This window comes from Ilyonectria robusta (assembly GCF_021365365.1).
Source record: "Ilyonectria robusta strain PMI_751 chromosome Unknown BGZ61scaffold_14, whole genome shotgun sequence".
Lineage (NCBI taxonomy): Eukaryota > Fungi > Ascomycota > Sordariomycetes > Hypocreales > Nectriaceae > Ilyonectria > Ilyonectria robusta.
This window is the reverse complement of record NW_025764448.1, coordinates 877,436-901,812: the sequence shown is the minus strand read 5'-3', so window position 1 is coordinate 901,812 and position 24,377 is coordinate 877,436. Positions and strand designations below refer to the sequence as shown.

The 24,377-nt window shown below is 55.6% G+C and overlaps 9 protein-coding genes across 9 annotated transcripts; 6 read left to right on the top strand and 3 right to left on the bottom strand.

Moving 5' to 3' along the window:
- Positions 1-78: 78 nt before the first annotated feature.
- On the bottom strand, positions 79-2,350 carry BGZ61DRAFT_495495 (heterokaryon incompatibility protein-domain-containing protein; the record flags this gene model as incomplete). Its single annotated transcript, XM_046250895.1, has 4 exons — positions 79-613; positions 665-1,005; positions 1,061-1,935; positions 1,972-2,350. The coding sequence occupies 4 exons, from the start codon at positions 2,348-2,350 to the stop codon at positions 79-81; spliced, it is 2,130 nt and encodes a 709-aa protein (XP_046102470.1).
- Positions 2,351-3,650: 1,300 nt separating this feature from the next.
- BGZ61DRAFT_455205 (histone acetyltransferase) lies at positions 3,651-5,760 on the top strand. The gene has a single exon (XM_046246346.1). It carries the CDS (start codon positions 3,833-3,835, stop codon positions 5,558-5,560), a length of 1,728 nt encoding a protein of 575 aa, XP_046102469.1. The 5' UTR covers positions 3,651-3,832; the 3' UTR covers positions 5,561-5,760.
- Positions 5,761-5,957: 197 nt separating this feature from the next.
- Positions 5,958-7,301, top strand: BGZ61DRAFT_495493 (uncharacterized protein; the record flags this gene model as incomplete). Its single annotated transcript, XM_046250894.1, has 1 exon — positions 5,958-7,301. One exon carries the CDS (start codon positions 5,958-5,960, stop codon positions 7,299-7,301), a length of 1,344 nt encoding a protein of 447 aa, XP_046102468.1.
- Positions 7,302-7,760: 459 nt separating this feature from the next.
- Positions 7,761-9,265, top strand: BGZ61DRAFT_455203 (mitochondrial carrier domain-containing protein). The gene has a single exon (XM_046246345.1). The coding sequence runs from the start codon at positions 7,768-7,770 to the stop codon at positions 9,103-9,105; it is 1,338 nt and encodes a 445-aa protein (XP_046102467.1). The 5' UTR covers positions 7,761-7,767; the 3' UTR covers positions 9,106-9,265.
- A 429-nt stretch (positions 9,266-9,694) lies between these two features.
- BGZ61DRAFT_534432 (Endonuclease/exonuclease/phosphatase) lies at positions 9,695-11,849 on the bottom strand (the record flags this gene model as incomplete). The annotated part of the gene is made up of 2 exons (XM_046254148.1): positions 9,695-10,908; positions 10,958-11,849. 2 exons carry the CDS (start codon positions 11,847-11,849, stop codon positions 9,695-9,697), a joined length of 2,106 nt encoding a protein of 701 aa, XP_046102466.1.
- A 3,905-nt stretch (positions 11,850-15,754) lies between these two features.
- BGZ61DRAFT_57366 (uncharacterized protein) lies at positions 15,755-18,227 on the top strand. Its single transcript, XM_046256136.1, has one exon. It carries the CDS (start codon positions 16,143-16,145, stop codon positions 17,934-17,936), a length of 1,794 nt encoding a protein of 597 aa, XP_046102465.1. The 5' UTR covers positions 15,755-16,142; the 3' UTR covers positions 17,937-18,227.
- Positions 18,228-18,519: 292 nt separating this feature from the next.
- On the bottom strand, positions 18,520-18,992 carry BGZ61DRAFT_534430 (uncharacterized protein; the record flags this gene model as incomplete). Its single annotated transcript, XM_046254147.1, has 4 exons — positions 18,520-18,556; positions 18,624-18,636; positions 18,696-18,839; positions 18,941-18,992. 4 exons carry the CDS (start codon positions 18,990-18,992, stop codon positions 18,520-18,522), a joined length of 246 nt encoding a protein of 81 aa, XP_046102464.1.
- Positions 18,993-19,260: 268 nt separating this feature from the next.
- On the top strand, positions 19,261-20,740 carry BGZ61DRAFT_455197 (uncharacterized protein). The gene is made up of 3 exons (XM_046246344.1): positions 19,261-19,707; positions 19,772-19,945; positions 20,015-20,740. Exons 1-3 carry the CDS (start codon positions 19,342-19,344, stop codon positions 20,423-20,425), a joined length of 951 nt encoding a protein of 316 aa, XP_046102463.1. The 5' UTR covers positions 19,261-19,341; the 3' UTR covers positions 20,426-20,740.
- A 2,793-nt stretch (positions 20,741-23,533) lies between these two features.
- BGZ61DRAFT_455192 (uncharacterized protein) lies at positions 23,534-24,333 on the top strand. Its single transcript, XM_046246343.1, has one exon. It carries the CDS (start codon positions 23,718-23,720, stop codon positions 24,186-24,188), a length of 471 nt encoding a protein of 156 aa, XP_046102462.1. The 5' UTR covers positions 23,534-23,717; the 3' UTR covers positions 24,189-24,333.
- The last annotated feature ends 44 nt before the right edge of the window (positions 24,334-24,377 follow it).

Sequence of the window (24,377 nt, the reverse complement as noted above, 5' to 3'; positions counted from 1 at the left end):
TACTGGGCCTAAGCAGGTCCGGATTGCAATTCAGAAACAAATAATTATAAATTATATAAAATAACATAAGCCACGCTTTCATACAATCCTCAGCACCCACTTCTCTTCGTCTTGCCTCTGCTCCGCCCGACGGCGCCAACTTGAGGGCGACGTCCACTGCCACCTTGTAAAGTCGCTCCGATACAATCCGATTCTTTTGAAGGATTCAGAAGTCGGAGATTCCCTGACCAGTACTAAATACCACTCTTCGTTACCAATTTTAGCGAGCCTTAGGCATATTGCCTTTTCTCCATCCGTAACTTCTTCCGGGTGGTCGAGGAAAAGAGACAACGCAGATTCGTCGTCCTTCCCAAGTGTGCCGTGCGGCCCAAACTCCGTTTCCGCAATGTTCCACCCCATGCCCCACGGCCTAGGCTTAATTCTAATTGTTGTATAAGTGATCCATCCACGGAGAGTCAGAGCTGCTGAAGAGATGCTTCCAGTTTGGTGAGAGCCGGCTAAGGTGCATTCGACTTTAACCACACTGGCGTATATCTCCTGCAGCTCGCCCCGCCTCCCGATTCCCGATATATGTTGATACGAGATTGCACTGGTCATAGAGGCCCATGACCAGCTAGGCGCACGCCATGACTCTGGTGAGTCTCTTATTCGGTACGGCCCTGACCTTTCATCGTTGATGCAATACGCCCACAGCAACCCCTCGACCATGTTTCCACGCCATAAACCAGCGACATAATCATCCCCAAGAAGTCCAGAAATCCGAGATGCAAGGCCGGAAAGGGCAGGGAACGCATCACTCTGCTTTGTGAGATTTCCCATCACACGCGAGTATCGCTGAACGATGTCGTACCATAGCGCCCGTAATTGCGCCGGGGTCACATCCTTCGCCATGATGGATTGACTACTGACCAGCCTTCGGAACTCCAGGTCGCGCGTCTCACTTTCAACATTGGGGGACCGCATGCCGCAATCGCAGAAAATCCCCGTGCGGCACTCCCAAACAAGCTCGTTTTTTCGTAAAGTGAAGCATCCGCGGAGATAGAAGTTGTTCTTGGAAGACCCAGGCCCGGGTGAGGAGCGGCCATTCCTTGTCGGCTTGGCCAGATTTCGAGTTGCCCCAGTGCTGAATCGTACCTTTTGGGTCATGTTCTGATCGCACGTAGATGTCGTCAGAAATACCATGACCTATCTCAGAAGCGGGAATGCATTCCAGGTGGGTGTGCCTCTCTTGATCCGTGTGAAGACCTTCCTCCTGTCCCTTCGCGTGGGTCGCTGCGATGGTGAGAAATGCATTTTCATAAATGGTTGCCATTTTGGAGGACTGTATTTGCCACTCTTGAGTAGAGTCCTGCACAATGCAGAGGGAGTCGATCCAAAAGTAGCGTATATTGAGCCGGCGACAGGCCACAACGGCGTCTCTGAACGTTTTCGGCAGCATGGTCATCGGGATCCCAGCCATAAAAGCCTCCTTGTTCGCAGTAAGAGTTCGTAAAGGCTGGGGTTTGCCCCAATGGTGGCTCAAGCATGCGTAGTATCCCAGTTCATTGTTCGTTTTAGTCAGCCGTATTGGAGAGTCTTGCGACTCCCCAAGATCAAGCACTCGATCTGGCAAGGGCTTGGGCTCATTTTTGTTGCAGTGTTCATGTTCCGTTGTGCATGCCCTGATCCACGAGAATACTCGATGCATGGCGGCCTCGGACCTTGTATCGTTGGCTATTGCTTTCGGGGAGGAAATGAGCGGGATATCCGGACCTTTGTTGTGACAGTAAAATGCTAAACGAAGCCTAGCAGGTCTCGGGCCCTTCAATTCGACTTGAATGGACTTTTTGCTTTTGTCCCAATACAAAACAGTCTCATCTCCTGGACTTGGTCGCTTCAAATGAACGAAGCGCGGACTCAAAGTATCTGTGGGCGAACAAAAACGATGGACGGCAGCTAACAAGATGGCGCAAATAGAACAGCTTCTCTGACTAATCGGAAGATCAGAGTAACGTATCTCAGGACGCCGCGAGAGACCGTCCCAGTAGTCTCGGGTGAGATCATTGCAGACCTGACAACTAGGCTGTGAGGTTTGATGTCGTGATGCTAACCAGAGCCGTGATTGATGGATAAGCCACCCGATGCTTTGAAATAAGATGATAATGCTGACGAAAGACGACTGCAAGTTGCATACAACCTCATTGAGTCGTTTCGAGACCATCCACTCTGGTATCCTCCTTAAATATGCACGGCCCCATAATCGTTCGGCAACGGAGTTCAGAGATTCTACCATCAACGTAAAGAGGCATCTGCTAATGAAAGTAGCGATGAATGCTGGGATCGCCATAACCACCCAGTCAAAGTTGCCCATAATATGCTGCAGGTGTATGTGGTAGAGTAATCTGAGGATGTAAAGGGGGGTGGCATGTACGATGCCAATTAGAATAAAGGCTACTCCGTTGCACATGGAGTTATACAGCCACTGGGCGAAGGCCCAGAGCGATTCCCGGGCAGCCTCAAGTATGATGAACAGTAGAACGTGCCGGTTTCTGGGGGGTCGGGAGCTGGTACGGGTACCCTCTGCATTGTCAAGGCTGCCCATGGCGGAGTTTGAGGATGTAGAGCATGCAAGTGGATCAGAGGGCATCAAGTTGCATTTGTAGTGGAGGGAGATGTAACCATTAAGTCGAAACCGAGGCCTCCAGTGGAAGATGGCTAGATAAGCTGCGCCTGCTTTGAGGCTGAACTCCAAATATTGGATGCGCCAGATTGAATCCAGATCGGGGCTATGCTAGCGGCCCACACACATAGGCTATTTCGACCTTAGGAGAGCCTGAGAAGCCTGAGATAGGACTCTGCATGGGACCACCCCTCAAAGAAAGGACGGATTCGGAAGTTGAACTACTGAACTTGCGAGGAAAAAGAGAAGCTCCATACCTATGACTTGCAAGTATGTATTCAGTATACGCAAATAAAAGAGTGGAAGAAGCCCATCTCACTACCCAAATGGACCGAATTGGGTCCTAAGCGAACCACTCTTGCAAGAGCTTGCTGAAAAATGGACGGTCGGAGGAAGCAGAGGATTCTCTGGTTCGCTATGTCAATCTTCTCTACGAAAACTTTGGTAGGACAGATCCAAAACTCTTGTCATATGAGTCTTGGCTCGCACAAGCGTACAGGAGATCCGGGAGCCATGGAAGGCCATCGACATTCTGCAGCTGGTGATGGTCAAATACGAAAGGAAAATGCCGGAAACCGACGAGGATAGGCCTTGGAGAATGGCAACTCCCAGCCCACCGGAAACTTTTAGGGAATTGCTAAAAAATGATATTAAGGACTCGGAGAAGAAGGTTTGGTAGTGGCGCTGAATCCGTGACGTAGGTGTTAGTGATCAGGGTGTTAGTGATCGGTTGGTCGTCAATTTAAGCAACCGCAGATGATGGTAAATACATCTATTTATTCTACGAGGTTTCATTAAGCTATGTATCGTCTGTTACATAAACATCGCATCGCTCAAAAATGCAGTCAAGATTTTATTTCGAGTTGACTCTACAAGTGGTGGCATGGTCTTCCCGGAGCGAACGCCCTACCCTGCACCATTTGCAAATGCGAGGCCCCGCACTGGGCGCAGAAAAGTCGGCCCCACCAAGACTTTAGCACCTTCATCATTTTGGAGGGGCAGACAAGGATTCATCATTTGCACCCGCATTCTGTGGATTGTCTCTGCCAGCCCGAATATCGAGAGGACCAAGAAACGACATACACCTTTGGGATCGCCAAACAAGACGAACACCGGACCGAACCACCGAGACATTAGAGTCCGGCCGAGGAGCAACCACCAGACACACACATCATGGCGACGGCCACCATGACGGCGATGGCTACGGCCTCGACCAAGAAGAAGGGCGGCGCAGAGCTTGCCCCCGAGAGCGAGCGCTTCCTGCGATGCTGCGCCGACGTTGCGAATGCCCTCATCGAAGACCACGAATCCTCCAAGGCCGGGCGCACCTCGCGGGACATCAACCTCAACGCCCTGCGGAACAAGCTCGCCAAGAAGCACAAGCTTATGAACATCCCGCCACTGACGGCCATCATCGCCTCGATCCCCGAGCACTACAAGAAGTACATTCTGCCTAAGCTCATCGCGAAGCCCATCCGCACTTCTTCGGGCATTGCTGTCGTCGCCGTCATGTGCAAGCCGCATCGCTGCCCGCACATCGCCTACACCGGCAACATCTGCGTCTACTGCCCCGGAGGCCCCGATTCCGACTTCGAATACAGCACCCAGTCGTACACTGGATACGAGCCGACATCCATGCGAGCCATCCGCGCCCGGTATGATCCATTTGAGCAGGCCCGCGGCCGAGTCGACCAGCTCAAGTCTCTCGGCCACTCCGTCGACAAGGTCGAGTACATTATCATGGGCGGTACCTTTATGTCACTGCCTGAGTCATACCGGAATGAGTTCATCGCCCAGCTTCACAACGCTCTGAGCGGATACCAGACATCCAACGTGGACGAGGCGGTGGAGGCGGGAGAGATGAGCAACATCAAGTGCGTCGGCATCACCATTGAGACGCGGCCCGACTACTGTCTCCAACCTCACCTGTCAGACATGCTACGATACGGTTGCACGAGATTGGAGGTTGGAGTTCAGTCGCTTTACGAGGATGTGGCCCGCGACACAAACAGAGGCCACACAGTTGCGTCGGTCGCAGAGACCTTCTGCTTTGCTAAGGACGCGGGTTACAAAGTGGTCAGCCACATGATGCCTGACTTGCCTAACGTCGGCATGGAACGCGACATTGACCAGTTCAGGGAGTATTTTGAGAGCCCGGCCTTCAGGACCGATGGCCTCAAGATCTACCCGACACTAGTTATTAGAGGCACCGGTTTGTACGAGCTCTGGCGGACAGGGCGGTACCAGAACTACACGCCCAACGGCCTAATCGACCTCGTCGCCAGAATCATGGCGCTGATTCCCCCGTGGACGCGTATCTACCGTGTCCAGCGAGATATCCCAATGCCCCTAGTCAGTTCGGGCGTGGAGAACGGAAATCTGCGCGAACTGGCGCTGGCTCGCATGAAGGACTTTGGAACAACCTGCCGAGATGTGCGTACCCGAGAAGTCGGTGTCAACGAAATCAAGAACAAGATCCGACCCAACCAGATCGAGCTGGTGCGGAGAGACTACACGGCCAACGGCGGCTGGGAGACATTCCTGGCCTACGAGGACCCCAAGCAAGATATCCTGGTTGCTCTGCTCCGACTGCGCAAGTGCACCGAGAAATACACATTCCGACCCGAGCTTACCGGCCAGCCGACGAGTATGGTGCGAGAGCTCCACGTCTACGGTACTGCTGTGCCCGTCCACGCCCGCGACCCGCGAAAGTTCCAGCACCAAGGCTTCGGAACGTTGCTGATGGAGGAGGCGGAGAGGATCGCCAGGGATGAGCATGGTAGTGACAAGATCAGTGTTATTTCAGGCGTGGGTGTGAGGAGCTACTACAAGAAGCTCGGATTCTGGCTGGACGGACCATACATGAGCAAGTGGCTCGACGGGCGACCGCAAGAGGCATAATGACGAAAACGCTATGGGATAGTATGGAATGAATGAAACGGGGAGGCATTGCTGGACCTGGAAATACCTCACGGCAAGAAAAATATGGGTTCATAGACAAAGGCGCAATTCGGGTTCTGGGAGCATGAAGTTACAACTTATGGTGGCTTGAATGAAGAAACTCTTAACGATGCAGACATGATGTTGTGACAATCTGATTGTGATTCCCTGCAAGATCATTGCCATGTTCGGAAGGTCAGTCGCGGGGTTGCCTGTCTCATCGGCTCTCGTATCTTGTTGACTCCTCCCCACAACTTCACTATCAGGAGACTTGACGATTGCACACTTCATCTCTCATCATTCCAGTATCGATTAATTCAAAATGACGATTCGAAGAGCTGCCACCTCACAGCTGACCATGAGACATGGCGGCAATGCATCGACCATGCCCGATAAGGTCGTCAAGCCCTGGAAGCTGCCGCCTCAGACGACATACGTCTTCCAAAATGCCAACGTGGTTGACGCGGCTAGCGGTTCAATTCTTAGTAGCATGGCCGTTAAGATCTCGGCTGGACTGATTGAATACGTCGGCCAAGATGCAGCAGAGTCGCCAGACGATGTGGTCATCGACCTCAACGGCAAGTACCTGTGTCCAGGACTCATCGACTGCCACGTCCACATCAGTGCTGTACCAGGCGATGACGGCCTCAATGGAAGCGCTTTTGGCGCCGACGTTGCGGTATCTCATTTTCGACAGCCGTATCTCTGCGGACAGATGCTCTCGAAGGGATTCACAACCATTCGGGACACGGGCGGCGCAACGTTGGCTTTGAAAGAAGCGATTGAGGATGATGTGTTTCCTGGACCCAGGATGTTCATCGCGAACCAGGCACTTTCGCAGACTGGAGGACACGGCGACCGCAGAGGCGCCCACGATCATCAACAATGCTGCGGGAATCAGGGAGGTCTTTCTACAGTTGTCGATGGTGTGTCCGAGTGCATTCGCGCTGCAAGGGAGCAGCTCCGCACTGGCGCTGACTTTATCAAGATCATGGTTGGCGGAGGCGTCGCTTCGCCTACCGATCGCATTGAGAATACGCAGTTTACCGCCGCTGAGGTCAAGGCTATCTGTGAAGTCGCCGAGAGCTATGGGACGTTTGTGACGGCACACGCGTACACGCCCAAAGCGATTAGACACGCGGTTGATAACGGCGTCCGGGGGATCGAGCACGGCAACTTGATCGACCGAGAAACAGCTCTGTACATGGCACAACATGAAGTTTGGCTGACCCCAACGCTGGTCACCTACGCGGCCATGGGATCGGACAAATACGCTGGCTTCCTGCCGCCAGTGAACCTGGAGAAGAACCGCCGAATGCTCGACCAAGGCCTCAATTCGCTGCGCATCGCATCCGAGGCGGGCGTGACCATCTGCCACGGCTCCGACCTCCTCGGTCCTCTCCAGGCCGAGCAGAGCCGGGAGTTTGGCATCCGGGCGCAGGCGTTGAGCAGCAAGACGGTGTTGCAGGGAGCGACTGTCAACGCTGCGAAGATGCTGCGACAGAGTGAATTTCTAGGGCAGGTCAAGGAAGGGTTTGCGGCGGACATGCTCGTCTTGAACGAGAACCCGCTGGAGGATGTTTCCATCTTGGATGAGCCTGAGAAGTGCGTGCTGGCTGTTATCAAGAATGGACGGGTTTATAAGAGTCGATGGACTAAGTTGCCGGAGGATGTGAACGAGGAGGTGGGGATGATTGAATAAAGCCGAGGGGCGCAAAACAGTCACTATTTTAGGTGAGAATCAACGAGTCTCTGTGAATATCGAAACAGCTCATTGACATGAACTGCCTCGTTTCTATGTGGGTGATGCATCCGAAGTCTCGGGATCGTCGCCCGAACCAGGCAGTTGGTGTTGTGAGTCGGAGGACGCTTGTGGTAGAGATTCTCTTAATATCAACGATGATCAACCGAACTCATCTGGAATCAATACTAACTCAACTAGGATTTAGCCAATACTATCCAGTGTCTTTGCGGAGGAGGCCGCCAAACAGGCAGATGACGGGGTCAGCTGGACTACGGCCTAGGACGGAAGATGCACAACTCCCCATTGGCCCAGCGCCGCTTAGTCAGCCGGACCTCGACGCTCGCGGCGGCGCCTTAACATCGCAACCTCGTCCTCCGCACGCCGAGACGGGCTTCCCTTTGTTCCACGATGAGTCGCCAACGCCATGTCCTTACGTCGCAATGACGCCCCGGACTCCCAGACCGGCGTCCTCCCGGTGCTGCCGGCCGACGGGCTCCCGGGCCGCGACCCCCGCAGCAACGCCGCGACCGCCGCCTCGGCCGCCGGCGTCCGCGCCTTGAGCGCCCAGGTCGTCGCCTTCTACTTCCGCGCCCCGGCGAAGGCCTTTTTCCGCACCCGCGTTGATTATCTCGCCTATGCCCGGATTATTCACCAGACGCAGACCAAGATTCTGCTCAGGGCCGTGGCGGCTGATACGTCGGCGTCGAGGCTCAACTTGTTCTTCCGCCAGGCGTGGCTGGTGATGAGAAGCACCACGCCCGGAGTCCTAACATCGGCTATCAAGCATCAGGGATGGGGCATTGTGCCTCACCAAATCCTCCCTCCGCTCATTGCCAACGTCGGCGTCGGCGCAGTCCTGTACACTAGCTACCTCCAGATCCTGGGCCGCCTGCACGAAGAGAGCGGCCAGGCGCGCAAGAGGGTGTACCCGCCGCCGCAGCCCGCGCACACCTTCGCCGCGGGCTTCCTCGCCGGCGGGCTGCAGAGCGTCCTGGCCGCGCCGCTGGATGCCCTCCAGGCGCGCTACGACCACCGGGACCTGATGCCCAACGACGGCAGCGGCAAGCCCCGGAGCATGTGGACCTTTGGCGCCGAGAAGCTCCGCGAGATCGGGCCCCGGGGCATCTTCGCCGGATGGGGCCTGTCGTTCGCCAAGGACAGCCTGGGCAGCGCCGTCTTCTTCACCATCTTCGAGTACGTCAAGGCCCAGGGCTACTACCGCTTCGTGACGTGGTACTACGGCGGCCTGGCCGAGGACATTGTCGACGTGCTCGCCATGAAGCGCCCGGCGCCGCGGGCCCCCGACGCCGAAACCATCCTCATCCGCCCGCACTACGCCCTCGAGCCCGCCTTCCTGCTCGTCGCCGGCATCAGCGCCTCCTTTGCGCAGCAGGTCCTGCTGCACCCGCTGACGCACTTCCAGGTGCAGCACTGGGACCACCTGGAGGAGCTGGACGCCAAGGCGGCCAAGATGCGGGCGTCGGCCGCCGCGAACCCGGACGCGCCGCGCCGCCGCTGGCGCATGATGCGCGCCTACTACCACGCGTACCAGGAATCGCTGGCCGTGTGCTCCACCGCCGCGGCCTCCGAGGGCCTCAGCCTGAGCCGCTGGCTGTACCGCGGCTTCTGGTGGAACGCCATCCGCCAGGTGCCCAGCACGAGCGCGGGGCTCATCATCTTCGAGTTGATACGGCGCAAGTACGGGTTTGGCACCGAGGAGGTGCGCATCAACAAGGATGGGTACGACATCCTACTCCACTGATAGGAAGGACTGGGCTTGGCTGGGCTGCGACAACGGCGTTATGAAATTACCACACCTCTCTTGTGTATGTGATAGACTTTTCCCCTCTTTGGTTATTGGCTCGGACGGCATTAGAAGCATCTCCCATGCATGACATTAGAAATGAAACCTCACTGGCTTCCCTTTTCTTAAATTATGCTTGTCTTGGTGAACCTGATAAGGAGCCTTGAACAAGGTATCCGTCGTTTATATTGCGAATCTTGCCGTTGCCTCGAGTTCGTCATTATACCCACATACACGATGAATCGAAAGACTCCAGAGAGAATACAAGTCACAGTAACATGGCGGGACATATAAATGACGCTGCAAAAACTTGATCGATTCCTACAATTCCTCCCAATCCGCTACCCCATCCCCGCCGTCCTCCCTTCCGTTTACATGCCACAGACACATAAACCCCTTCCCATCCGCCCTACCCCCAAAGAACCGTGCAAGATCCTTAAACTCCAGTTGCAAAACCAAAAACACTACATCCAGATGTACGCGTCAAAGGTCCTCCCACAGTTCAGTTCGTCGTATCGCTGACTGCCCTGTCCTATCGGTGTGTCCTCTAGCCACGCGATGTTCCAGAGCCGCCTCCAAAGTCGGGTTCTGGGTTGTTGTGGTGCTTTTTCTCCTTGCGGCCTTTGATGACGAACTGGGACATGATTTGAATGTGATCGGCTGGGAAGTGCCACGTGGGGAAAGCAGCTACTCGCTTCATGTATTCTGAGTCGGGGGGGCCAAGCAGGTCCACCACCTCGAGAGTGTTGGTTGAGTACCAGATATAATCAATGACATCGGCGAAACCGGGTGTGTAATTCGTAAACGGCAGCTCGTCGGCAGTTTTCTTGGTGTGGGCGTACGAGTCACGGAGGCTGAAGGGATGTTCGATACCGTCTCGAGTGAAGCTACCGTACTGGTACTTGCCGAGCTCAAGATGGTCTGGCGGTACACGACCCATAGCCATCAATTCGTAGACTGACGAGTCTTCGGTCGAGTTGAAATCGCCGCAAACCAGGAGAGGAATTTCCGTGTTCGTTCGGTACTCTTGGCTTGGACCTGGCTCGGCCTGGGGGATAGGGGCCGTCCCGTCGTCCGTCGGCAGCACAATCATCTTCTTGTCCTTGACTGCAGGCCACCTTGCGTACTTCTCAGCTAGCTTGGTGACATGCTCCATCAGGATACCAGTCTGAATGACCTTGACGTCGGCAAGAGCAGCGTCCCAGGTTAAATGCACGTTGACAATGATGATGCGCGCACCAGTCAGGCGAGACTCGAAGAAGCAGATGACGGCGATGTTGTCCTTGGGCATGACACGGTTGAACACATCGTGCTGGTTCTTCATGTCGGGGCGGTTGATGGCGATGGAGGCGAACTCAATAAGCTGCTTGTCGAGCAAGATGAACTTGCTCTGTTTGTAGAAGATGGCACAACCGTCGACACCTAGAGCGTCCTTCTCTGACATGGTCCGGGCACGGGACTTGGGCCAGTGTACACCCTTGTAATCCATTTGGGCGAGTTCGGGGCTGAGGTCCTCCTTGAACGCCTCCGTAGACACCTCCTGTAGGGTTAAGAAATCTGCGTCCCTGATGCGAAGCTCATCCAAGATGCAGTCCTTTCGGTATTCCCAGTTGAGAGCGCCAGAGGGAGTATAACCGTAAGTCTGCTGCGTTGCATATTTATCGCACAGAATATTCCACGAAAAGACTTTGATGGTCTCCAGGTTGGCCGCGACGTCTTCCTGGATGACAATTTCTTTTCGTTGAGCAGGGGGGAGGGGAACTAAACAAGGTCAGCATTAATCTAATGAGAAATTTGAGACCAAACATACTTGGGGCGCCTTCCCTCAGAGCGTTGACCATGCTCTTGGTCCCCTTTTCCATGAGTTCCTGCTTCACGTTCGGTTCCAGTGGGTTACCCTCGATGCCCAACATTTCTAGGAGGTGAAGTGAGCCAAGCTCAAAGGGTAACTCTTGGATATTGTTGTTGAATAGCAACAACTGCTTGAGGTAGGTACACATGCCAAGCTCTGGGGGCAGCTCGGAGATTTGGTTGTAAGAGGCATCGAGGTGGCGCAGTTGTCGAAGCTCGCCAATCTCTTTGGGCAGGCGGGTGAGTTTGTTGGACGCGATGTAGAGCTCGTTCAAGAACTGGTACTTGAATAGCTCCGGGGCTAGGTTCCGCAGACCCTGGCCACTCATATCCATGTTGTGCCAGTCTTGTCGGGTCAAGTCCTTGTCCACGACCCATGGCCGCCTTCTATCAGCCGGGTCGTCCTCGCCGTCAGCCTGGGCTCGGATAGTCGTGGGGGGAGGGCCGCCAATTCCCCTGTTCTCCGACGCCTTAAGCCTAGCATAGTAGTGCGGTTGTTGTTGATCGGTCATGGCAGCATGGGCTCGTTCTGCCTCCTTGTGCATTCGCAATTGCTCCTGCCACATCTCGTTCTGGGGAACTTGTCCACCCCTTCCGTTTGACGAGTGACCGTTCTGAAGGGCGTTTGCATTGAAGGGAGAATTGGAGAGTACACCCGTGGCAAAGGACGAATGATGGGCGAGGCCGTTGGTGTTGGGTAGGCCATGGTCATGTTGAAGACCTTGGTGATGTTGCGTCTGGGCAGGATGCTGGTGTTGGGTGTGTTGATAGTTATAAAGCAAGTTCGGTATTCCTCGCCCAGCACCATTCAGCCGGCCATTATGGGCCTGCTGATGGTTCTGGGAATACATGGTGGCAGAGATTTAGCCACTCACGATATCGCTTCCGAGGGAGGAAGGGGTAAGTCGATGGCGCCAGCAAGCTGCTCAGCGAAAAGGTTTGGACGTCGACAATCTCTGAAGAGGGAGGGAGAAGGGTTTTCGGCGAAGATGACTTGGCGTTTGGTGGTCATCGGCCGCCTTGGTGGTAGTCGTTGGCAAGGCGGGTTAGCGGGGGTTCCGGGTGCGGTAGGTGAGCGCTGAGTGACTCGGCGCCTCACCCAAGGTTGAATAGGAAGGACAGCAGCGGATGCTCGCGTCTACGCATGGGCCCGTTGACCGAGGACGCCCTTCGTGATCCGTTGTGGTGGTTCGGGAGTTCGGGTCGTCGGTTTGCTTGGAGACGTCAAGCTCTAGAGTTCATGGAAAGGCTGGCGGGACACGAGGAGGCTGGGCACGGGTTGAGACCAGGCGGCGGGCGCAGCTCGGGGATTCACTGCTGGTAGGGCTGAGGCAGTGAATACTTGCAGATCGAACAGGCGGGCGCAAGGCGTTTGCGGGAGTCAAGAAAGGCCTGCCAAGGGAGCTGGTTAGTCAAAGCTTTGAGGACAAACACATCCGCGAGGGGGGATCCGAGCTTTCGCGACACGTTGAGGTGTCCTTTCAGCTCTGGCGGGGGGGCACGCACGGAAAAGAGGGAGCGCGACAGGGCGAGATAATCACTGCAGATTCAACTGATACTTGGACAGAACAATAGCGGTCGATATCGAAGAGCATCCGAACGTGGCGACACTGATGCTGGTGACACTGCGACGACAGACGAGCCCCGACGAGCGGCATGGCATCACGTGCAATTGCTCCGCATGGCTCGTGCGGCTGTGAATGTCCAGGTCACGTGTAGCCTCATCGTCGCCCACGCGCTGTGTGCGGTGCGACAGAATCAAAAGACCAGCCTGATTGAGCCGGAATTGCTTCATCAAGGTGGACAGGGTTAATTTGAGATGACGTGCTCCCGACAGCCATGTTTCTGAAGTCTAGGGACTTTGCCCATTGGAGATATCGCATCAAATGCCGTTCTGCGGCTCTTCCCCTCGGCAGTTGTACACCTTGATACCAAGAATACCAATGCCGCATTATTCTGTCGCCTTGCAGAAGCGGGACCATCGACTAGGATTCTCGCAGCATCTCCAGACTCCAGCACTCGGATCTCGATGATATCAACAGAGTGAGATATGGTTCGGGATTGTAACCGCACAGGCCTCCCGGTCCAGATTCGCAACCGTACCACAAAGGCTTGATCGGATCATTAGTTGGGCCTGGAAGTCGTCTGGGGGCGTATCAGTGCCGCCATCAATTTGAGATATCACGAATGTCTTGATTGAGGAGATGGAAATGAGACACGTCATGCGCCCGGCCGAGGTCTAGTTCATGTTCCATTTCTGATTTCCTCTACCGGACGACGCTGCGTCTTTATTTTACACGGCTACTTACTACATACGGCAGTACGAAGTGCATTTGGATGGATACAATGGATCATGTTTGACAAACTCCGGGCGCGTGCTGCGTGGGGACTTGTCGATCCACTGAACCAAATATCGCTCCTCTTCGGATGGTCCTCAGAATCGAGGCAGACAGCCGACACGCCAAGAATACCCCGAGTCAGAAGGTGGTTCGGCCCAGCGATCGTTGTGGATATGCGCCCATGAGATTGTTCGCAGCAGCCAAGCGTCCACGACCACGGCACGCCCGAACCACGAGCGCGCGGGGGCCGAAGTATCCTGGTGCGCGATGCGATCGAAATCACTAGCCTGCAGTCGAAGCAGCCACGCCGCCACGCGATGGGCATGGGCCATTGATAATGCAATGGGCATGGCATGGGCAATGGACGTCGTCGCAAGCACACGCATGAAACTCGAGATTGTTGGGCCATGACTGGCAACGAGGCGGCAAGGGGCAGTCAGTTCCTTGGATCTACCGAAAATAGCACCCCACCGCTAAGAGAAGTGGTGCGTTGAATGGTACGAGGCCTATGGCCGCCGCGCTTCGTTTTGACTCTAGCTACTTCGTACTACGTAGTAGAGCGCTTCGAAAGAAGTTCTGGACGGGCCGCTCGAATTGGGGACTATCATGCTCGTTTCAAGGTTGCCGTCGCCCAAGCTAACGTGCAATGCTGGAGACGGCCGGGCCGTGTGTTGCGGGTTGCGGGTGATGGCCGTCAATCTCGGCTACACGGCGTTGCCGCCTCGCTGGGGAGGTGCAGAGTGCAACTGCGCGCAAACCGATGTGCTGCAGGTCGCTGGCGCAGCAGACAAGGCCCATCCCGGTGGAGAGGGTTGCATCACCAGGCACAAAGGACAAAGGGTGGTGGTGCATTGGTGGTGCAGTTCGATGGCAGACTGGATTGGCGAGGGGCTCGTTAATGAGGGGCCTGTTATTAACGAGGGCAGACGGACGCCGGAAGGATCTCTCCCTCGTTCAGCGTATTCGGCCCAGTTCGCCCATGGCTGGTCGTGACGCCGATCAGGCCTACATACGTAGTATGATAGTATGGTGTCCATATCCAGCCACCGCCTCGCTCTCTCCAACCGGGTTCGCCTGGTAAAATGCAGCCGCCTCGGAGAGCGCCAGCGTGCACCAGGGGCCCGGAAAGTCCACAAATCCGCGGTCTGCGGTATAAACACCACCTCGTTTTTACAGGTTCCTGACGCGTCTCGGCCTTCAACGGACCTTCAGCATATGCGGGGGAAGGCCAGCAGACAACGGCTGCTCCACACCCCGGAACCCAGCCAGGCGCAACAGTCGAATGGGATTGTTCGCCGATGGCTAAATAGAGGTGCCAGTGACGAGTGACGAGTGACCAGTGTGGAAGAAAGATCCCTCGCCGCAGCAGCAGCAGCCATGACACCTTGCAACTTGCCTGCGTACTATGTACTACCGCGTATATAGAATGTGACCCTCTGCCATCCTTTTCCGCCCTGTTTGTGCCCTTGTGCCCTTGTGCCCTCCTCTCCGCGACCTGAAACTCTGGAGTTGGCTTTGTTGTCCGCCCCGCTGCGTCAGAAGCCGCCCAAACTCTATCTCCCACAGCGAGCGCCCGACCCGTTTCATCGCTACCATCCGCTCGTCGCCCAAAGACAGACACCGGGCTCTTGGGAGCCCAAGACAACCTCGTCTAAAGCTGCCCCAAAGTCGCCGGCTTGCGCACTTCCGCCAGCACGAACCACACTGCACGCTGAGCGGCGTCCGCGCCTGTCGCTGTGGCCGGACCTTGAAGAGTGTGTCTCACCATCGCGTCGTAGGCAGCGCCATGGTCAACGCCTTCTTCTCCTCTCCTAGACAACTAAGAACTAGCACCACCGCGGAGGCGCAAAAGATGACAGCCACGCTTCGCCGCAATCACCACCACAAAGGATACCCGACTGTGCGACCTGTGCGACCTGTGCGACCTGTGCAACCCCAAACTGCTCAGCAGACCAGAGCTGGAGCCCACAGGCGCAACGGTTGAGGAGGAGTCGTGAGCAAGCCCGATACGTCACATTTGAACCAAGCATCCAAATCCGCCCCAAATCCGCCCAAAATCCACCACATCCACTCCCCAAGTCCCCATCCTAGAGGCTACGCGTAGCCTACTACGTACTGTACAGTACGGGGACCAACACCACGGCGACGCCGTCTCGTTTCCTCTCGTACCGCCGCTGCATCTATTCGATCCCGTCACAGACCATCACAGACGTGCGAACCCTCTCAGCAGCTAGAGGAATTTCGCACCACGAATCTCGTCTGGCCGTGGCCTGATTCCGTGGTTGCGGTCAGTGTCGGTGGCGATTCACCTTCCTCGTGCATTAATCAACAAAGGAACCCTCCCCTCCCCCAGCATCCCTCCGCGGGTGTCGGTAAACGGGCATCAGGTGCGCGCATCACCTCGGCGTACCACTACGAACAGTGCAAAAGTAAGGGGCCTCATCTTGATCGCCCAGAGGCCTTTTCTCCCCCTTGTCGAGTCAGCGCACCAGGGGAGCCATTCCGGGATACCACCCGGGACAACAGAACCCAGTCCCGCGGCGAGGGAACCATTCTAGAAGGCCGCGACAACAGCGACAACAGCGACTACAGTGGATACACGCCAGGCACAGGACACCTGCCGCTCGCAGCAATTGGTGCCGCGGCTCGCAGTGAGGTCCCGAGCGGCGGTGGCACGCTTCAAGCCACCCCTGCTGGTACGGAGGTAGTCGCCGCCCTTGCTCTCGTCTCCTCTCCGGGACTGGACCGCCTCCCCCCCCCCAAATCGGCCGTCCGCGCCAAACGGGATAGCCCCGGGTCGTAACAATGTCGGAATGGAGCGGATTTATCTACGCCTCTGCCGCCCCTTTACCCACCTACTCTCGACGGCCACAACGTGAAAAGGAGAGGCTGCCCGACGACCCTTCGCGGTCCAATTCGACCACGAGAGACTCAGCTCACTCACGCCTAGCCCTTCGACACACGAGGACGTCCAGTGGCAGCCAGGGCAGCCGCTCGTCTCACGAGTCGACGCTGAATCCGAGCAGCAGCCCCGCCGCGGGGGACCACGAGGCCCAGCACCAGCATCCTCCGCCGCCGACCATCGTCTCGTCTGACTCGCCTGCGTCGTCGATATCGTCTCACTCCATCCCGACATCGCCCAGGCCCATATTGAGCTTCAGCGGAGCCGCCTCGTCTGCCTCCTCCATCTTCTTCAACCGCTCCTTGGGCGGTGAGAAGAGTCGGGCTCGCGAACGTCGCGCCCGTCAGGTCGAAGCCCTCTCCTCTGTGGATCTGAAAAATGTCGCTATGTATTCGGAGTTGGAGGCCAGCAACAAGCCCATGTCGGGCACCACAAAACAAATAAACATCCCCTTTGCTCGCACTGAGTCCATCTCGTCGGCAAGCGGTACCACCCTCTCGACACACACTATGACCTCGACCGACCAGTCCAACTCCTCCGACAACCCTGCAACGAAGCCCTTTATTCTGCGCAACGGACGCACATACTATAACGACCCTACGCTCCAATACCCGCTCCCTCATGATCTCACCGAGCTCCACCGACAATGTCTTCGAACCTTGCTGATGATCCAGGTGTACGGTGGGCCCATCACTTCCCCGTCCCTGATAGCAAACCCGCCGACCCGGGTCCTGGAAGTCGGTTGTGGCACCGGATACTGGAGCATGATGTGCCACAGGTACTACAAGGAACGCGGGCATAGCGGCATCTCCTTCACCGGTGTCGACATTGCCCCGCTTGCCCCTGGAAGCTCCAGTGCCCCGTCAGATTCCAGCAAGCCGGACAAGGACATGAAGTGGAAGTTTGTTCAGCACGATCTCCGACAGTGCCCATGGCCGTTCCCGGACGAGGAGTTCGACCTCATCATGGTCAAGGACACATGCTTGATGATCCCGAATATGATGTACCAGAGCTTCATGGAGGAATATATCCGAATGCTTAAGCCTGGTGGAACCGTGGAGATGTGGGAGAGCGATACGACATTTCGCATGCTCAGGCCGCATGTTCCCACTGCAGCGCCCGGTAGCGACGAGGCTGAGGACCACGAGACCGCGATGAAGCTAGGTGCCTATCTCATGACGCCCAACACGCCACTCTCGGCACCGTTGAACACATTCCTCGTCGAGTATAACCACTGGATATCGCGGGCCCTCGAGCTTCGGACACTGACAGCCGTTCCTTGTACTCTCATCGGGCCCTTCCTCTTGCAAGAATCCGAGACGCTGAAGGAGGTCAAATCGAAGCGCATGGCAATTCCCCTCAGTGAAGTACGATGGGAGCGGGAAGGCGTCGGAGGTGTCGTCACCAAGGATGGCAAGTCGTACGTGGAGATGAAGGGCAAGGGGCCGCACCAGAAGGTGGAAAAGAAATCCTTGACCGCCGGACAAAGCGCCTTGCGTAAGACTGCCATGTTGACGGTGGTGCAGCAGATTCAGGCCCTAGAGCCGATTCTGCGGGATGCGAGCGGAAAGAGCCAGGACGAGTGGGATGTCTGGCTGGGGAAGATGATGGCGGATCTCATGAATGAGAATGGCACAAGTTGGGGTGAATGTCTGGAGGTGGGAGCGTGGTCAGCAAAGAAGCGGGCCAACCCTTAAGCAGAGGTGAGGTGAGGTGAAGGCAAAAGCAAAAGCAATGTCGCCTACGTGGGTTACGACTGGCGAATGGGAAATCCATCTCAAGTTCGAAAAAATCAGAATGCTTCCACGCATTGCACATGGGCGTCTACAGTCTGGGGTTTATCAAATCGATCCTCGCACCATGTTACCCACCCGCGTGTCCGACACCGTTTGCGAGCTCCTCTCGCCCGCGCTCACGCGCCGGGAACATATCGTTTCCTCAAAGTACGATACCTTTTTAAATAATATCTATACCCGGAGTATCAGTACAAGAGCAACGATTTGGCAGGAATGAAGATTCAAAGAAGTAGGGTGAATTGAGCGGCAGGCACAAAGATGGACTTCCACCATGGCAGGTTCCATAAGGATTGGTAGGAATATGGTAGGAAAAGGACGGGACGATTATCGTCAAGGGAACATATCCTCGGGATTGTATATACGATGCAAGGAACTGCAGCTCACATCGTCCTGGTCGGACATTGAGGAATACCAGGTCTCGATTCAAAAACAATTGGCATTGGATGGGAAAGGGTAGGATAGGATGGGTTCGGAGGATAGACGATTAGGAATTGAGACACTTGGTGAAGACTTGATCCAGTCTTATCGATGCAGTGCAATGAAACCGTGAATGTGGGTAAGACAAGGAGCATAAATCCAGAGACTTACAACATCTCAATCTCTAAAAACAGATTAGCAAATGGTGTATAATGTTTCGGCGACCGGGTTGGTAGTACACACCTTTCTTGACGTACTCAGCCTGGGCGATGCCTTTGCGAATATTGTCGTCGTCCCGCTCTGCCGCCTTGGACATGAAAGCCTTATGCAGGCGCGGGCGGAAGAAGCCATATCCAAGAGGGTATTCTCTACCGAGGTATAACAGTTCTGTTATAGAGTGTCAGCCATCTCGGCGTGTCGTGTTGCTATGAGGCTTAAGGAAGAAGCCGAGGCTGAGGTGGAGAGCGAGGTGAGGGAGGGGATGATACCTTTGTAAATGGCAATGACTTGCCGTCTCAGCTCGGGGTTCGGAGTCGTCATTTCAGAAACAGTGACGCATTATCTTATTGACACGGGCCCAGTTGTCGCAGTCGGGCTACGGACGGAGACCTCAGTCAACGAACAGAATGATGCCGATGCTAGTGACGCAAATGATGCCAAGTCGAGAATGTCTACAGTGCTTTTGGTGGCTGCATGCGCTGTAGACGCCCCATGTAACCCCGCATCAGCCACCTGCAAGGCTGAGGTCCGGTAGAAGCTTCAGCCACATGGACTGGAGTGCAACAATGGCGCGACTTGGCCCAGAAACCAAACTTGTCCTCCTCCATCTTCCCGCCATCACAGCCCTCAATTGGACAGTTCATTCAGCGCACTCCGGCTTGCCATCACCATGGCGTTAAGGCTGCTCGATTACAAGATTGCCCCGGCGCTTCGCGTCTTCCCGACCCTCAAGCGCTTCACTCCAGCCCTCCAACCGCGGTGGCTGATAGGCATCCCTCCAGGAGGTCCCCTCCCCGGGGCCATATCTCATGGCTCAATTAGCTCTGTCTATGATGACCTCGGTGTCATCGCCTTCGCAGGTGCCTCTGTCAAGCAGGCCACCCGCATAGGGACCCTCTTGGAAAAGGTTGTCTCCCTTGGCGGCGCCTCGGTGATGCGTACCGCCACCTACCACCCGTCAGACAGATACCATAAGATTGTCAAATACAGGCTTCCTGTAGAGGATGGGCATATTGACCCAATCTTTAAAACCGAGGCTCGTACTGGAAATCTGCATGATTTTATGGTAGTAGGAGTCACTAACATGAATTCCACCACAGGAGGGATATCTCTCCATCGAGGGGCTACTTCGTCTTGGGAAGACGGCTGCCTTTAAATGGGGGACGGGGGCTCTCGAGAGTTCCAATGACCCAGATATCAACACCAAGACGGTCAAATTTAGAGAGCACAATGTTCGCATTCAGCAAGGGCCGCTCACACAAGGAGTTGTCCATGTAAGATACCAAACCAAGTCCAGTGAGATTCGGCGGCGGAGTATTCTGATCCTAACTGCGAGTCAACAGCAAACTATCAACGGACCAAGACGCCTTCCAGTTGATGCCATCCTCCACATCGCCATAAAGCCAGGTGTATGCAGGGTCAGCATGTCAATTTTGTTCTACACGGCCATCAAGGGACACTACCTAGGCACAACAAAGTTACACCTGGACTTCTACTCCGCGGCAAACGGTATGCAGCCGCTGCACGCCGACTACACGTCGACAATCTTCGAGGGAGGACCACACGAGGTCCCGGCCAGGCGTAGCGATCGCGATTTCCTCAACAAATCCGTCTGGAATCTGGAGCGTCAGGTCTGGGCTCACCGCGAACCTCGCTCACAGTCACTTGACCAGCGCCAAACGCCCAAAGGGGAGGCGGCCAACCATGTACAAAATTCTCGACGAGGTTCGGGGGGCTTAGATGATGAGAGTTAGTAGTGGTTCCCCTTGTCGAATTCGGAGACACGTCCCTAGTTCGATGACAACCGAACATCGGTGTTGGATCTGTACAAAGGCAGTTGGGCCATGCAAATAGCATGTTCAATAGCCTATATGACTATGGTCGGGATTAAATAGCAAGCAGGCAAGCAGGCAAGCACGACGGTCAGTTTTATAGTACCTCTGGTAGATGTATATACAACCATGTCGTTTGATTTCGACAGACTCGGTCTAAATCGAGGTTTAGCCAGACAGTATATCAGTGAGCACCATCCGGCATGGCCATTTCTTGACCAAATCATAACATAGAGAACTTGTATCAAATAGTTATCCGGTCCAACTATGACGACAGGTAAACTAGCTGCTATCGGTTCTTTATTTCGCCACCCGACCCAATGATGAGCACGCGACACAAACCGGGAATCCTCACCAATGCGTAGTCGGAACACACGTCCAGTTTAGTCGACCGTTTAACTACAGGGGTCAAACCGTCGGGCGGGCCGGAGATTAGGAAAAAGCAACGACGTGGAGGGAAAACGGTGCGGGCGCAGGCTGCACGGGACGTGTAGGTCGGGTTCTACGGGACTAGGATATGGGCAGCGTGTGTGCGCTTGAGTATCCCGACTGGGCGCGGTGGGAGCTAAGCCTTAGGGGCATTTTCTGCAGCGTGATATCGCGATGTGAGGTGCCGGAACCTTACGATGCGGTGCTCTAGCTTGCCTGTGGCACCTGGTTTAGGAAAAGGACCAGAGTGTTTTGCTGGAGGGCGGGAGAGCGTGGTCGGGGGTGATTGGTGAGGAGGTGGGGGTTGGCAGGGGAGGTGTCATGTGGAGGAGCAATGCGGGTGCGGGTGCATTCCAGGTTGGCAGTGAGGTGATGGACGTTGGGGTTTCGTGATGATGGGGGATTGGGGGCGGACGTGTAGTTTATATGAGACGGGCGATATCGAGTGAGGGTTGGAGTTATCTATGGAATTGCCTGTTTGGGCTGTTGGTGATGGAGGATACGAGACTATCTTCCCCAGACTTACGGAGTACACTCGGACATAGACATGCAGTCACACAAGGGCATGGCAACAAGAGTACTCTAGCCCACAAGTACATGTACAGTACAGGCCTGTATCGATCGGCCAAGGCGGGTGATTAACAGCGCATCTCTACCGACCGCTTCGATCCAGGAAGCAGGAAGCGGCATTTGAAACGACATGGCACGCTGCTCAACACCACCTCCCCCGTCCAGCCTGTCAGGCCTGCAGCAGTGACGATAAGCCAACGGAAGGAGACGACGTGCGAATACAGACTGCATGTGGCGTCCCCTCTTGTGCGGCGCGGCGCATCCCGCGCGTCGAATGAGTGCCGCGTTGTTCACGGCCTCTGAGCCGATCCCCGCTTCAGAGGGCCTCGACCCCGTGAGGGAACGGAGGATCAAGGGCCGACAAAGATCCAATGATGTGATGGTTTGAGGTGGATGGCACGGCGATCATGGCGAGGAAGTGGAAGAGCAATCGCCGCCGAGTATCGCGAAATAGGGTCACACAGAGCGTCAGGCCACCGCGAGCTATGAGGCAAATCACTTCCCAAAGACGCGTTGACGATGGCTAGCTCCCACGCACACCGTCATTTCACCCCGCTCCAGGCTAAACCATTGTCCAGTGCCGTGCGATGCAGCGCCTGTCCAGCTGGGCACTTCACACTGCGGAGAAAAGGTGTGGAGGGCTGTGTGCGAGCGTTGTGCACGTGTGTGTGCTTGGCCGGGGCAATGATGTGCAGGGGCAGGGTTAGGAAGCCGGCCCCCAACCAGGAGCGCAGAACTGCCGACCGAGGGGAGCGCGGCATCCAAAAGGGCCCTCCAAAACGCTGCGAATAATGCAAGACGATAGGCTGGCCGCGGTGGTGGTGGTGACCTGATTTGGGGGGTGGGTGAGGGGGATCGTCGTGTCTTGTCTGTCGCTCGCCTGTATCTTCAGGCGGTTCTGGACGGGAGGCCGGGGGGGATGGGAGGGCAGGAAATTACCCACCAAAGGCAGTGTGACTGTAAAGGTTTAAACCCGGGGACGAGATGGGCAGGGGAGATGGCATCCTGGTCGTGTTTCCTCCATTGGCAGACGGAGAGAAACTCATCGTGAAGCTTGACGAAACTCCAAGATAGTTGGAATAACAGGGTTGTGCTTCGTAGAGCGAGGGAATTCAAGACGGCGAACCAGCGGTCTGAGAGGAGGTTAGCTGGGATGACTCAAAGCCATGTCCTAGCAGTGGCGCCGCAAACGAGCGTAAGCAAGGAATCCGCAGGCTCATGAACAATTGCCATGACGGCAGAGTCTTCACTGTGCCGCAGACTGTGTACAGGACCCAGACCAAAGACCCGATGTTCGAAACGGACCCAATCGAACAAGGATCCGAGTCCCTTCCCCCCTCCTACTTCAAAGTGTGCGCTTGAAGGGTTAAGAAAAATAGGAAGCGGAGACGCAGCCGGGGGGGGAGCCTTTCTTGCAAGTCGATCGGCAACCAGCGACGGCGTTTATCGTCGGGGGCGGCGCTCAAAAAGAGTGCGTGGTTTGGACGGCGTCGTTTCCGATGCGAGATGGTGGGGGATCCACATGCCAGCGGCTACAGGGATTGATGTAGGTTTTTTTTTTTTCAGGGTACGAGAGTACGAGAGTACGAAAGGGACGTTGCATTGGAGAAGGCATGGAGCATCGGAAATGGACAGTGAGGGCAAGAAGTGGTGTAGGTTCCCAGGGCATCGGCGACGATGTTGCTTTTTGATTGCGGTTCGTCGAGTCTTGCTTCAAGTTCTGTTGGCGAGGGCAGAAGTTAGAGACGCTGTATAGTAAACTGCTGCCTGGTTGTTGTTTCTCTCAAGTATACCTACCTACGTACTGTACAAGCTGTACATCCATAATTAGTACTCGTAGGCTTTTGCCGGGAGTGGAGGCTGCTGGTGTGGTCGCTTGGTGGAGAGGCCCGACGGAAAGAGTCAAGTCGAGTCGAGAGGCTGAAATGATCAGGCCAGCAGCCGGCCGAGTGAACTGCCGGGGCCGATTCGTCGTCAGGGCTGCTTCAGCAGATCCTGCAGCTACAGCAGCGCCTGCAGACACACAGCTGTAAATGCACACAGTCTTTGGTTTTCAGAGCTGGTGTTTTGTTTTGGTGTCAATGCTCATTCTGTAAATTAAGCCAAAGCATTGTGTTTTGCTGATCGCGATCCAGGTTCCCCTGTCTCTGGCCTCGGCGGTACTCATGCTAGCAAACAGACATGCTTATTAGTAGCGTCTCAATCCGACCTTGAAATGGCCGGCTCTCTCTCGACTCGCCTCGCCTCGACACGACTCAGACCCAGACCGAGGCATCAACCATCACGGAGTCCACCCCCTTCCTTGCTCGGGGCTCGCCAGCCAAGCCGGGGTCCGTGTCCGTCCGTGTGCAATGGATGGTGCATGTCAACAGTCTGTGTGTCTATAGTCTGTGTGACCATGCTTCGCTTCCATGCCCGCGCAGCCCATTTCCCCTTGATCGACTCAGGGCATGTCCCCAATCGGCAACCCGTGGCGCAACGACGTCAGCACCAATGGAGTAAAAGCAGTGAAAGCAACCCCTACCACAAATGGCATCGCAAGGGCGAGACGCCGGAAAGCTTAACCTCTGGGGGCCGGCGTCCGTGTCAGACGCCTCATTCGCTGTGTCAATTGCGAGACCGTTCCAGGCAGATACCGATTGACATGTGCGAATCGCATGAGTTTGGCGCTTGGAGGGACGTCTGACGGCGGCAATCAGCCATCAGCAGCGAAAGGTGACGATGATGAGGCTGGGCATGTTTCTGGTGGAGGAGCGACGGCAGTTCCGGGATGGTCCTTGCTCGGGAAGGGTGTTGGCAGCTTGTTTGCGCACGCGTCGCGCGTCTTGTCTTTTGTCTTGACTACAATCTACTGCTCGCCTTACGTACCGCAGCC

Excerpts from the sequence above, each read along its gene's own strand:
- BGZ61DRAFT_455192 (XM_046246343.1), top strand. The coding sequence starts at position 23,718 with ATGGCCGGCTCTCTCTCGACTCGCCTCGCCTCGACACGACTCAGACCC.
- BGZ61DRAFT_455197 (XM_046246344.1), top strand. The coding sequence starts at position 19,342 with ATGGCGTTAAGGCTGCTCGATTACAAGATTGCCCCGGCGCTTCGCGTC. Across the intron at positions 19,708-19,771 it reads ACCCAATCTTTAAAACCGAG|GAGGGATATCTCTCCATCGA; the intron begins GCTCGTACTGGA and ends ATTCCACCACAG. Across the intron at positions 19,946-20,014 it reads TCACACAAGGAGTTGTCCAT|CAAACTATCAACGGACCAAG; the intron begins GTAAGATACCAA and ends GCGAGTCAACAG.
- BGZ61DRAFT_455203 (XM_046246345.1), top strand. The coding sequence starts at position 7,768 with ATGTCCTTACGTCGCAATGACGCCCCGGACTCCCAGACCGGCGTCCTC.
- BGZ61DRAFT_455205 (XM_046246346.1), top strand. The coding sequence starts at position 3,833 with ATGGCGACGGCCACCATGACGGCGATGGCTACGGCCTCGACCAAGAAG.
- BGZ61DRAFT_57366 (XM_046256136.1), top strand. The coding sequence starts at position 16,143 with ATGTCGGAATGGAGCGGATTTATCTACGCCTCTGCCGCCCCTTTACCC.